Raw genomic sequence first — 12,759 nt, forward strand, 5'->3', positions numbered from 1 at the left:
TAGAACTTTATTAATCCCTCGGGTGGGTTCCTCTGGGAAATTCGACTTCCAAAAAAAGCACAGCAACGACCAAAGTTACAGTTACAGAACTGTTATATACACACACACACACACACACACACACACACACACACACACACACACACACACACACACACACACACACACACACACTTAAAGAGTAAAAATTGGGCTGGGCTCGCATGAGCCAAGTGAGGAAACACTATAACAGGGAGCCGTCTGCACCGGGAGCCGGTCACAGACCGCAGCCTCCAGGCTGGGCACACAGCAGGAGGGAGGCAAAGGAGCCCCCCAGCCAGGCTGAGAGGACCCCCAGAGACCCAGCAGCCACGGTCAATCACAGCCCCGGTGCAGAGAGCGCCCTCCGAGGAAACACTGGAGATATGACACAATACGATATATACAGGGTAAAATGATAAAATAAATAAGAACAGGATACAATATAAATATAAATAGAGTAAGAAGATTAAAAAATGAATAAGAATAAAATCAAAAAATATTAGGTAAATCCTAAATTAATAATAGAATAACAGGATAGAATAAATAAGCATAAAATAAATAAACGCTAAGTAAAAGCTAAATTAAAAAGGTGGGTCTTGAGCCTGTTCTTAAAAACATGTACGTTCTCTGCGGCCCTGAGCTCCTCCGGCAGGCTGTTCCACAGACGAGGACCATACCACTGAAAAGCTGCCTCTCCGTGAGTATGTGTCCTGACTTTAGGGACAATCAAAAGGCCAGTACCAGAGGACCTCAGGGTCCGCGAGGGTTCGTATGGTAAAAGCAGATCTGAGAGATAAGAAGGCCCAAGACCATTAAGACATTTAAAAACCAATAAAAGAACTTTAAAATCGATCCTGAAACACACGGGGAGCCAGTGCAGCGATTCTAAAACCGGTGTAATGTGGGCCCGCCCTCTGGTCTTCGTCAGCACACGAGCTCACGAGCTGCCGAGTTTTGCAAAAGTTGTAAAGTTGAAATATTCTTCTTAGGAAGACCAGAGAGCAGGGCATTACTACGGAAGCATAGAGCTGCCACCCAGGCAAAAGAAAAATACAAGTGTATCACGTTATAAGGTGAAAGGTTTATTGTTCTAACAAGATACTTTTCCTGTTTGTACAATATACTATCATGTTTGTACAATATACTTTTCACGTTTGAACAACATAATATCACGTTATTACAATATACATAATTATCACGTTCGTACAATAGGATCACGTTCGTACAATATAAATATTATATTGTACGAACGTGATAATTATGTATATTGTAATAACGTGATATTATGTTGTTCAAACGTGAAAAGTATATTGTACAAACATGATAGTATATTGTACAAACAGGAAAAGTATCTTGTTAGAACAATAAACCTTTCACCTTATAACGTGATACACTTGTATTTTTCTTTTGCCTGGGTGGCAGCTCTATGCTTCCGTAAGGGTCGGTTCTAGGCCCTGTACTTTTTAATTTGTATATGCTGCCTCTCGGCGGTGTCATCAGGAGGCATGGAGTGAACTTCCACAGTTACGCTGATGACACGCAGCTGTACATCTCCGTGTCTCCTGATGACACCAGACCAATGGATGCCCTTTTTAACTGTATCTTAGATATACGATCTTGGATGGCAGAAAACTTTTTACAGCTTAACCAGGACAAAACTGAAGTTTTAATCGTCGGTCCTGAGGCTCAGAGAGAGAAACTCTTGTCTAAATTAGAGGCATTTTCGCCATGTCCTTCGCTACAAGTGAAAAACCTGGGTGTTATTTACGACTCTGAGCTTGGTTTTATCCCACATGTTAAACATGTAACCAAAATTGGATTTTATCATCTAAAGAATATAGCCAGAGTCCGCCCTATTCTCTCTCGGGCCAACACGGAGATGTTGATGCATGCTTTTATTACCAGTCGCATTGATTACTGTAATGTACGGAAGCATAGAGCTGCCACCCAGGCAAAAGAAAAATACAAGTGTATCACGTTATAAGGTGAAAGGTTTATTGTTCTAACAAGATACTTTTCCTGTTTGTACAATATACTATCATGTTTGTACAATATACTTTTCACGTTTGAACAACATAATATCACGTTATTACAATATACATAATTATCACGTTCGTACAATATAATATTTATATTGTACGAACGTGATCCTATTGTACGAACGTGATAATTATGTATATTGTAATAACGTGATATTATGTTGTTCAAACGTGAAAAGTATATTGTACAAACATGATAGTATATTGTACAAACAGGAAAAGTATCTTGTTAGAACAATAAACCTTTCACCTTATAACGTGATACACTTGTATTTTTCTTTTGCCTGGGTGGCAGCTCTATGCTTCCGTAGAGAAAGAGAGAGAGAAAAAAAAAAACACACACGGACAGAGAGAAAGAGAGAGAGAGAAAAAAAAACACACACGGACAGAGAGAAAGAGAGAGAGAAAAAAAACACACACGGACAGAGAGAAAGAGAGAGAGAAAAAAAAAGTGTCCTCCTCGAACACACACACCGACTTGGTGAAGTCTGCCTCTCTTGTGGATAAAGGTAAGATTTACAGACTTTTGATTTCAAATACAAACACTTGAAGGTAGTGTTTGTACGTTAAACAAAACTTGTCCGTAATGGTAGTGTTAACAGATTTGTCCAAATTTAAACTAAAAAAAGAACAAATCAGCTCAGTTGCAGTAAAGACTGCATTTTAGTTTGAAACTTTATATAAAGTCTTCATTCAATGTTTATGCTGGATTGAGCAAATATGACAAGTTATACAACAACTACAAAACTGTGTGAGTGCGCTCTCTCTGTGCTGCTGCTGCTCTCTCTGTGCGCTGAATATTTTTACACATTTTGTTGTTAATTTTGACACTAAATTGAGTACAATTAAAACTGTCCATAGAGTAAATTTAACTCTAATTCTGAGTGGTCCGGGACATCATAATGTCTAACTCGTGTTATGATTGTGATAGAGAAGCAGCCTATTTTGTTTTTTTTAATCAATATCTGAACGTATGAACAATAGACTGTCAAATCAATGAAAATACAAGTTAAAAACATTTCAACAAAATTTGTTGTTAACACTGAAACACACAGTAGGCCTACATTATATATAGGGCTGCATTTTAAAATGAATTAGAGAAAATAAATAACATGGCTAAATTTTGCAGTTTCTTTCTTTCCCCCTTGTATTCCACTTCCCCACTTTCTGTTGTTCAGTGAGAGAACTGAGCTTCAGTTTGCCCTTCCAGGATTTTAAATCTGGGCTGGAATGGTGTCAGGGCCATTCTCACACACATGTGTAGGTGCTCGTTGGTGAGCCTGGAACGATATTTAGTTTTTATTATGTTCATTGTGGAGAAAGCTGCCTCACAGCTGTATGTGGAGCCAAACATGGTCAAGATGTACAGGGCTACTTTTCTCAAATTTGGGAAAGCTGTCTCAGACCATTTGGAGCCAGAAAGTGGCAGGTTCAGTTCTTCCAAACTGCTTTCAGGGCCACATCTGCTTAGAGCCCAACCAGTTGCATTTGAAGAGGCCCAGCATTTGCCCTCTTGAAGTGCTGTGTGACTTCCTTTGAGAATCCTCTGACATCAGTGATGAGAAATGGGTTCTTTATGAACTGCTGTCCAAAGCTGAAGCTATCAAAACGTTTGCTGAAGTTTTCAATCAGCTTGTCAACAAAGTCAACAAAAGAGGACACATCTCTCTGTCCCTGAACCTGTTCCTGAACCTGCGCTTTGTGCGCCGAGCTTCATTTACATTAGTCCTTCATCAGTCCTTCGTGCTCATGTCTAGATTAAATGTCAATCTTAGGAATTTCAGAATTAGGAAAAAAATGTTTTGATCAGGGGCGGATAGTAAAACTTTGTACCATCTCTGGGAGCTGCCAAGATCTAGAAAAAGCTCCTGAGACAAACCCGGTGTGTCTGATTACAGCAGTGGAAAATAGAGCAAAAGGGGCAGGTGCTAATTTTTATTTATTAGTATTTTATTTATTTATATTTTAAACATTCAGGGACAGGTGTCTGCGAGGCAATGACATCCGATGGGTCCAAAGCAACTTGTTTCATTCAAAAACCTTTTTTCTGTGTAGGTGCGTTTAATTGATGCTCACATGTCAGTCGCTGGCTAACCAGCCAATTTGTCTGAGTGAAAAATATGTAAGAACCAGTGAGAGGCAAGCCAACAAGACAAGAATATGAAGATGCGTACTCAGAGAGAGGGTAGTCTGTGGTTCTATATTCATTCTTCTTTTACATTCTGGTTTAGATTTATAATCCAACCTGTTTCACTGCAGTTGATACTTGAAATGAAGGATCAGGACATAATTATCTTCTTCAGTTTACAAAGCTAAGTAACTTAAAGATAAAATGTACCAGTTCTTAATTTTGGTTTATCCATTAGCTGCTCCAAGTTTCAGTTTTACTCGTTTAAAAGTACTACAGTGTTTTGTTTTGGGGTTTTTTTGGACGCGTCTGCAGTTGTCGTGTTTGTGACTTATGATTTGCTCTTGTTTCTGACAGACTTGAAGCTACAATGGATGGAGACGGTGAACAAGCCGCTCGGGCAGAGCTGTGTGCCCTGCACCTGAGATCCTTTCAGTTGCATCTCATTTACGACCAGGCTGACGGACTGGCTGCGATCCTTTACTATGACAGAGAGAAACTTTGCGAAATATTCCTCCAGACAATCACGATGGTGTTCTTCAGGAGCTGGATTCACAGGCCCGAGTGACCAAGACCATCAGTGACTTGCCCTTATACAGAGAGGAGCTGGGAACCTCTGAAGGGCCTCCAGCATCCAACAGTGCCTGCACAGATTGAACATTGTTGATGTTGTGTAAACTTCAATAATGAATTAATCAGAATCAGAATACTTTATTGATCCCTGGGGGAAATTAATTAAAATAAATAATTAAAATGTACTTTCCTTGTTATTATTCCATACATTCATTTAACCAACACATTTGTTATATTGATGACTGCTTTTCAAGGGCTGATCACCGCTACTAACGTCCCTGGATGGACTGACAACATCCGAACAATGACAGCAGGTCTCATGACTGAGGGCTTGGATGAACTGCAATATATATTCATTTTTAGAATTGATATTTTGTGTTAACTGCAGTTTGGCTCAAAGTGTTACTGCTATCTTATTTTAATAAACAACACTGCCATATGCAAAACTAGGGGTGGCAAGAGATTATGTTAGAGTCAGTGGCATCGTTAGGCCTATTTTAGGGGTGCTGAAGCCTCCCTAAAATATTCTTAAGCCCCCCTAAATAATTTGCTGTTTGGGTTTGTTTTTTTTGTTTTCTTTTTTCTTTTTTTTACAGAACTTGCAGACAAATTCAATATAAAGATGCAGGAATATGAGTTTAAAGAAATAATAATATAAACCTGTCGCTATTCACATAAATATGATCATAACTCGGTTGGTCCCTTTCACTTTACACTGTTAAGGTAGCGTCAGTGCTTCGTTATCCAATCCGTTCCAGTTGTTCACAGGGGACATCCACATGACTGAAAATCCAGTCCTCGTTTCACTGCTACTTTACACTCCGCTCGTATACACCTGCGGACACACTAGCGTACATGCGGCAAACAGCAAGAAATCGTGGATATACGCAAGTTTTTCAAGAAAGTAAGTCTTCATCACTGGCTGGTAGTAACAATTAGTTAGCTCCAGCTAACAGCAGAGAGTCCCATGTAAATAATGAACCAGGTGCTCCCCAATTTGATAAATAAAAACCTGGCTAGCGCACTAAGTTAAATTGTTAGCACAATGTTAATTTCTGTCACTCGTTTTAGCTCTGAAAAATCGAGCTGAGCTCATTCAGGTATGGTCATCATCAGTGGAAATAATAATAATCACTCCATCCCCATTAACCTGTAGGAGTCAGGGCAGAGGAGCACAGAGAGGCAGAGGGGAGAGACGTCTGCTGGAGAGGTGAGTCAAAGGATGGAGTCATTTGTGATGCAGACAGTCTGATTAGAATTTTATGGGACTCAATATGGATATGAAATATGAAACATTTCAGTCACAGTACAACATATAAGACCTGTTTAACTTGAGCTTTTATTTAGGAGAGTCAAGGTTAGAAAGTGGAGAGAGCAAAGAGAGAGATATGTATATAAGTCAAATTAGCCTGACTCACATATTTTTGAGGGTTCTATTTTAATTTTACTTCAATTCAAGTAATTTAGTAATTTTTTCAGGGCTTTAAATTGCAACCATTTTAGTCACATGCGTGCTCAAAATATAATGTTTGTAACTTCAAAATATTTGGGAGCAACAAATTACTGTGGAGCGTGAGCAGAAGTCATGATATTAGCAATTTACATTACAATTCAGTATGTTTTAATGTATCTTGAAGGGTGAGGCAGAAGGGGAGGCTGAGGGAGAAAAAGGTCAACAGGCAAGTTCAAGTCAGAGAGAGCAAGGAGAGACAGAGGAGCTGCAGCAAATGGATGGAGAGGCAGAGGAAGATCAAGTTATTACAGAGAGAGGAGAGCAAACAGGCCAAGAGAGGGAAAATGATGAAGCAGCTGCAGCAACTCATTCTACTCCAGGGTTTGATTTAGGTGACAAAGACACAGGGCCCAGACAGGTGAAGCTGAAGAGCTATCCACATGATACTTTTGGTACACAGAAGCGAGCATTTAACCACAGCTGGTTTGAAAAGCACAACTGGTTAGAATATTCAGTCAACCAGAGTGCAGCTTTCTGCTTCCCATGTAGAGTGTTTGGCAAAAACATCAAACATGATAGTTTGGTCAGTAACGGTTGCAAGAACTGGAAGAAAGCTTTAGTCATCTTTGGCAAGCATGAGATGGCTCAAACACATAAGGACAGTGTTGTTACATGGAAAAGCTACCAGGGAACTAGCAAACAGGGAAACGTTGCACAGGTGATAGCAACTGCAAATGTGAGTGAGATAGTCGAAAGAAGAGAGTATCTCAGACGAATTGTTGCAGTCACCTCTATGTTAGGGAGACAGGGACTCCCTTTTCGTGGCCATGATGAAGGTGAAGACAGCCCAAACAGAGGGGATTTTCTTGCGTGCATGGAGCTTTTGAAGGAGTTTGATGCTTTTCTTCAAAAACATAATCCCCCATCAAATGCACAGTATATCTCGCCAACATCCCAGAATGACCTGATTGACTGTTGTGCCCAGGAAGTTACTAGTGTCATTGTATCTGAAATGACAAAGTCTAAAGTCTATTCCATCCATAAAAGATGAAATGCTGTGACTGTAATAGACTGAAGCCGGCAGTGACGTGCACACCACCTATAAGAAGGCTTCAGTCATCTAGACCCAACACAGCAAACTCATTCCTTTACAGAGGATGTCCTGTAATTAGCGAGCACCATGTAAGCTGTGCTATAATGTCATGGTTTATTCTTGCAGCTGCCTCTGATGTCACTGCCACAGGACAGTAAGCAGGTGTACGTACAGCTCCTGTTGGACAACATCAACCTGCACCAAGAACCCGGAGAACCACTTTACCTGCTCTGGAGGACCTTTTGTGAGTGTGAAGACAGACATTATCAGTCATTGTCCATCAGTACAGTGTCAAGTGTAGAACCTGTATTTGCAGATTGAATTGTGAGCTTTAGGATGCACTATACTGCATAATGACCACTAGGGGGGCGCAAGTGTTCAGCCTTTAAACCTCAAGCAAACATATTTTAGTTCACACTAAGAAAGAAGGTATGTACTGATTTCCAAACCCCCCAAAACCAGTCAGATATGGTTTTGTGAACGGAACGTAAAAGAGCGAAAGGACGTAGAAATATACGTGTATCTACTGAACATCTCAAGTTTGAACCTCAGTGACCTTGAAGTGAAATTTTCCGAAAATCTTGTGAATGCAATAACTTGGCAATGAGACAATATGGGATTTTGAAATTGATACCTTCGGTGCATGTATTAGGAGATTGAGGGGTATTTTTGTTAAAGTGTCACTGCTGAGCAGAACAGATCAGAGTGGAGGCTCTTTGCTAAAAGAATATTTCAGCAGACTCTCTGATGCTTTGGTGTTTGTGCTCCCAGTGGAGAAGAGGGGAACTCTGGGGCCAACAGACCACCAGGAGAGCCGCACTCTCCTCAACACCATTGTTCGCAACATCCAGACCAACGACGTCTACGGGCCGATCAACCTGCTGATCCGAGAGATCAAACGGCGTCCAGAAGGGCTCAAACGACAGAGGTCAGTTCTGCTCCTTCATCTATACTCACTGTTTCATATTTAGTCTTCCTTTAAGCTCTTAGTTATGATTTTTGCTGCAGTGCATTAGAAAAGTGTCTGATGCCTGGTGTGTGTGAATGTCTCACAGGAGCGTCTATAGAGAAATACTGTTTCTGTCACTGGTGGCTTTGGGACGGGAGAACATCGACGTAGGTGAGTGAGATTAACTAGTGATGTCAGCTGTGACCTCTAGTGTGCTGTAAGAGTTTGAAGGTGATGAAAAGCGATGATGTGAAACGTTCCTAACTCATATCTGTGTCGTCATCATGCAGAGGCCTTCGACAGAGAGTACCACAGCGCATACAACCAGCTGAGCGCGGAGCAGCGCAAGTCTCTGCACTGCATCGATCGCCCGCCTACTCCCAGCGTCCAGTGGTGCCTTAAATGTTTTGGAGCACCTTTCGTCTGAACTGATCCTCTCAGCAGCAGAGACACAAACTCTTACTGTTCCTGCTTCAACTTTGGGGAACAGGGAGACTTTCGGACATCTCCAGCTGGACGAACATGGTACTGCTTCTTCCGTTTGCCTTGGAAGATGACGTTGGCCGTTTCACGTTTCTTTGCTTTGCTTTAAAGAGGTTTTCCAAGCAGCTGCCTAAAAGTGGAACTGTTGTTGTAAACTTCCTGGAAAGCTGTATTGAATCTCTTCAGACTAGTTGAGTTGCTTTTCCTTACAGAAGCTGTATAAAGCGATTGATCACTGTACAGAATATCTGTGTGTGTGCATGTCAGCAGCTTTGCTCGTAGCCTTTTGCCTCCTTAAATCTGTCGTAGCTATACTCGTATCAGCTCTGTGTGAGACCGTGTACAGACTCTGACTCTAACTTTGTGCACTTTCTGAAGAAGAGTAAGTAAATCAAGTTCACCTGACTTTTTGTACAGTTTAAGGAAATCTCAGTCGAGGTTGCATTTTTGTCAACAACCCTGATTGTTGTGATCAGTCTTAATGAATGTTCACATGTACAGGCTCACACTGGGGCTCTGTGCAGCTCTGTGTTGGAGCATCACATTTAAATGGGAGAGGACTGAGGCTTTGGACAATCACTAATTATCAATCACTAAAATAGATTCATAACATTCCAGATGTCCTGTGCTCAAAGCAGGAGTATTGATCTCTGTGATAACACATGTGACAGCAGCTGTTTGGAAAGTAGAGATCATGAAAAACAAAGACATCAATCTGAAGCATGAAGGTGCCACACCACTGATTAAAAACATCAGAGGAACACAGACAGCAGAGGTGTGCTGGCTTCAGTCTATTTTTAAAGCTGCATTTTTAACAGTAACATACTGTGTTTGTTCAGCTAACATGTCTTATTCTGATCATAACTCAGAGCTGTGACTCTCATTCTCTACTCTAGCACAGAGTGAACCACGACGGTTCAGACAGGATCTCTTTTATGGTTTACATAAAAGTGCAGAGGGCTCTTGATGAGTGCTGAAACTGTGTCAGGACAGACGGCCTTTGATATTTGACATTCCACTAAAAACAGTGAAACAGGCGGGAAAACAAAGTGCTGCGATGAATTGTCGGGTAAAGATGGACCTGTGTGTTGACTTGAGTGTGAGTGTGGCGCTGTACTTGTACAGATGAGAAAATGTGCTGTAAAATATTCCATTTGCACTGCATAGATTAGAACCTGCTCTTAACCCACATCAGAATATTAACAATTTACACCATTTTTCATCCAGAAAAAAAAATCTCAATTATTTATTTTTGTATTGTTGACATTTGGATTGCAGCTGCTGTGCTAACTTCGAGTTTTTATAACTAGCTGCCCCCGTTTTCCCCTTGAATCCGTGTTAGGGGACTCCAGCCGGTGTTGACTTAGTAAATCTCCTCTTGGAGGATGTACAGAAAAGTTTTTTAAAGGTTCTCTTACCGTCCTGTGGAAAGGAAATGAATGTCTACACATAAGTGCGCTGCAATAAATGAGTTTGTGAACTGATTGAAAGTGAAATTTGTCCTTTTTTTGTCTTTGTGTTAAGAAGAGTTTGTATTTATTGCCAGATTTAAACATCTGCCTTTGTAACACTGCTGTAGCTCATTTCTGTTTTCATGGAAGTAGATGTGATCTTAGTGGGAAAAAAGTTATACTCATGTCAATTTATTTCAAAATCTGCCTTTGTAACACTGCTGTTGCTCATTTCTCTTCATTTCTGTTTTCATGGAAAAAGATGTAATCTTCCTGTCATCCACTGCCAGGAAATCCCATTTCTCCCAAAAGATCCATCCACCCAGCCAGTTTTAGAGTTGTGTGGGGCTCGAGCTTATCCTATCAGAGGTATCCCCTGGATGATGATCGGCAGTCTTTCGAGCCTTTTGAGCTCACACAGAGACAGACAACCATTCATACTCACATTCACACCTATGGGAAATTCAGAATAACCTGAATTTTTTAGAAAAAACTGACTTTTTTTTTAAAATACAAACACTTGATGGTATGTGTGTGTTAGATCCTTTTTTTTCTAAAAGCCAATAAATAACAAAACACACATACACAAGTTTTCTTGCACTCATTTTCACTCTAGACCAGGGGTGTCACTCGAGGGGATGCACAGTACAGTAGTGCAATTCATCCTGATCGGTGATTGGTCAAACGTCTTCTGTGTTTACGTTAAGTTACAGAGTCTGGATTTAGCGGAAATTACACGCTGAATAACGCGTTTTTCTTTGTGGTAAATGTTAGCCGCGCGCTATGACATCTAATGTATTACGCTCATTTCTAGTCTTTTCAGTGGCTACAGCTGCTTTCCGTGGCTCGTTACAAACGATCTGAGATATAGATCCACTTCTGTCTGGCGTAGGCTGCTCACTAGGGCTGGGTATCATCACTGATTTCTATAATCCATTCGATTCCGGTCCTGATTCGATTCAACTTAGCCTCAGACAGTCAGAAATATTATAATTCTGATAATTTATCAGTACTGATACACATGACATTTCATCAGAACTGTGAACATCACAGCAGATCCCTTTGTTTTAAAGTAACTGAGAATAAAACACAGAAAAACATGAAGGAGATTTTCCTGGTCTGGCTTTTTAGAGCAGATAACCTTAAAAATATTCTGCAATATTCTGCAATTTTGCATAATTTAAAGAAGTTTAAATTTCTTCAGTATTGAACAGCAGAAATTAGGCTTTCTTGTCCGAGGTCATTTAAGTGAAAAAAAGAAAAAGACAGCGCTGTAAACAACGGTAGACTGGTGGGTAATAAGCGAATGAATACTATATACTATATATAGTAGGAGACAAAGGCAAAGGCTTTAATCTCACCGAGTCAGTTTGCCTGAGTGAATAAAAGCAGTAAAACATGACAGGATACTGTCAGGAGATACCTTTGTGATATGGACAATGTCCAGAAATATGTCAACGGATAAAATTTTGAGATATCCCCTAAACAGACAAGATTGGACCCCGAAAAATGTCAATTCCTGATACCAATCCATAAAATATAGGTGTCATGTCCGAAAATTTTATATGCAAAATTTCAATTACAAATCTGAAATTTGTGTTTAAGGTCATATTGTTGTGCAGTCCGTTCATGTATATTACGGTTTCCGTCACAAACATACTTGAAAACATACTTGACAGAAACGCAAATAAGGACCGCCCTCAGCGGACACGTCAAAACTTCGTGCAGATGTGTCCCTCTTTTCTGTTCTGTATGTTGACAGACCGGAGGGACATCCGAGTGACTACACCGGCAGCAGAAAAGCGGCGCACTTACCTCTTACACCAGCTGTGACAAACCCCATTATAACGGCTGAAACAGAAGAAATAAGAAAAGGATCATTATCTTCAGCATTGTTAATAAAGGTAAGATGTACAGACTTGCATTTAAAATACAAACACTTGAAGGCAGCTGACTGAAGAGACGGGTGATAATTTTTATTTATTAGTATTTTATTGACTGATTTTTTTTAAACATTCGGTGACTGATGACTGCGAGTCAGTGACATTCAGTAACTCCAAAGCAATTTCCCTCTTTCAAAATAACTTTTTAGGCGCTTTCAGGTGACGCTCACACGTTAAACATTCGCACATGCAAGTCTTAGGTAACCAGCCAATTTCACTGCGTGAAAAATATGTAAGAACCAGTGAGAGGCAAGTGAACAAGACAAAAATATGAAGATGCGTACTCAGAGTGAGGGTAGTCTGTGGTTCTATATTCATTCTTCTTTCACATTCTGGTTTAGATTTATAATCACTGTTTCACTGCAGTTGATACTTGAAATGAAGGATCAGGACATAATTATCTTCTTCAGTTTACAAAGCTAAGTAACTTAAAGATAAAATGTACCAGTTCTTAATTTTGGTTTATCCATTAGCTGCTCCAAGTTGATTCAGTTTTACTCGTTTAAAAGTACTACAGTGTTTCTTTGGACGCGTCTGCAGTTGTCGTGTTTGTGACTTATGATTTGCTCTTCTTTCTGACAGACTTGAAGCTACAATGGATGGAGACGGTGAACAAGCCGCTCGGG

At 40.3% G+C, this 12,759-nt stretch overlaps 1 protein-coding gene across 1 annotated transcript; it reads left to right on the plus strand.

The window, feature by feature from the left end:
- Positions 1 to 5,616: 5,616 nt before the first annotated feature.
- On the plus strand, positions 5,617 to 10,223 carry LOC309703046 (DENN domain-containing protein 4C-like; the record flags this gene model as incomplete). Its single annotated transcript, XM_082527750.1, has 7 exons — positions 5,617 to 5,665; positions 5,833 to 5,861; positions 5,918 to 5,971; positions 7,434 to 7,551; positions 8,079 to 8,235; positions 8,363 to 8,427; positions 8,547 to 10,223. 7 exons carry the CDS (start codon positions 5,617 to 5,619, stop codon positions 8,681 to 8,683), a joined length of 609 nt encoding a protein of 202 aa, XP_082383876.1. The 3' UTR covers positions 8,684 to 10,223.
- Between the last annotated feature and the right edge of the window lie 2,536 nt (positions 10,224 to 12,759).

Source organism: Aulonocara stuartgranti (assembly GCF_965226115.1).
Source record: "Aulonocara stuartgranti genome assembly, chromosome: 3".
Lineage (NCBI taxonomy): Eukaryota > Metazoa > Chordata > Actinopteri > Cichliformes > Cichlidae > Aulonocara > Aulonocara stuartgranti.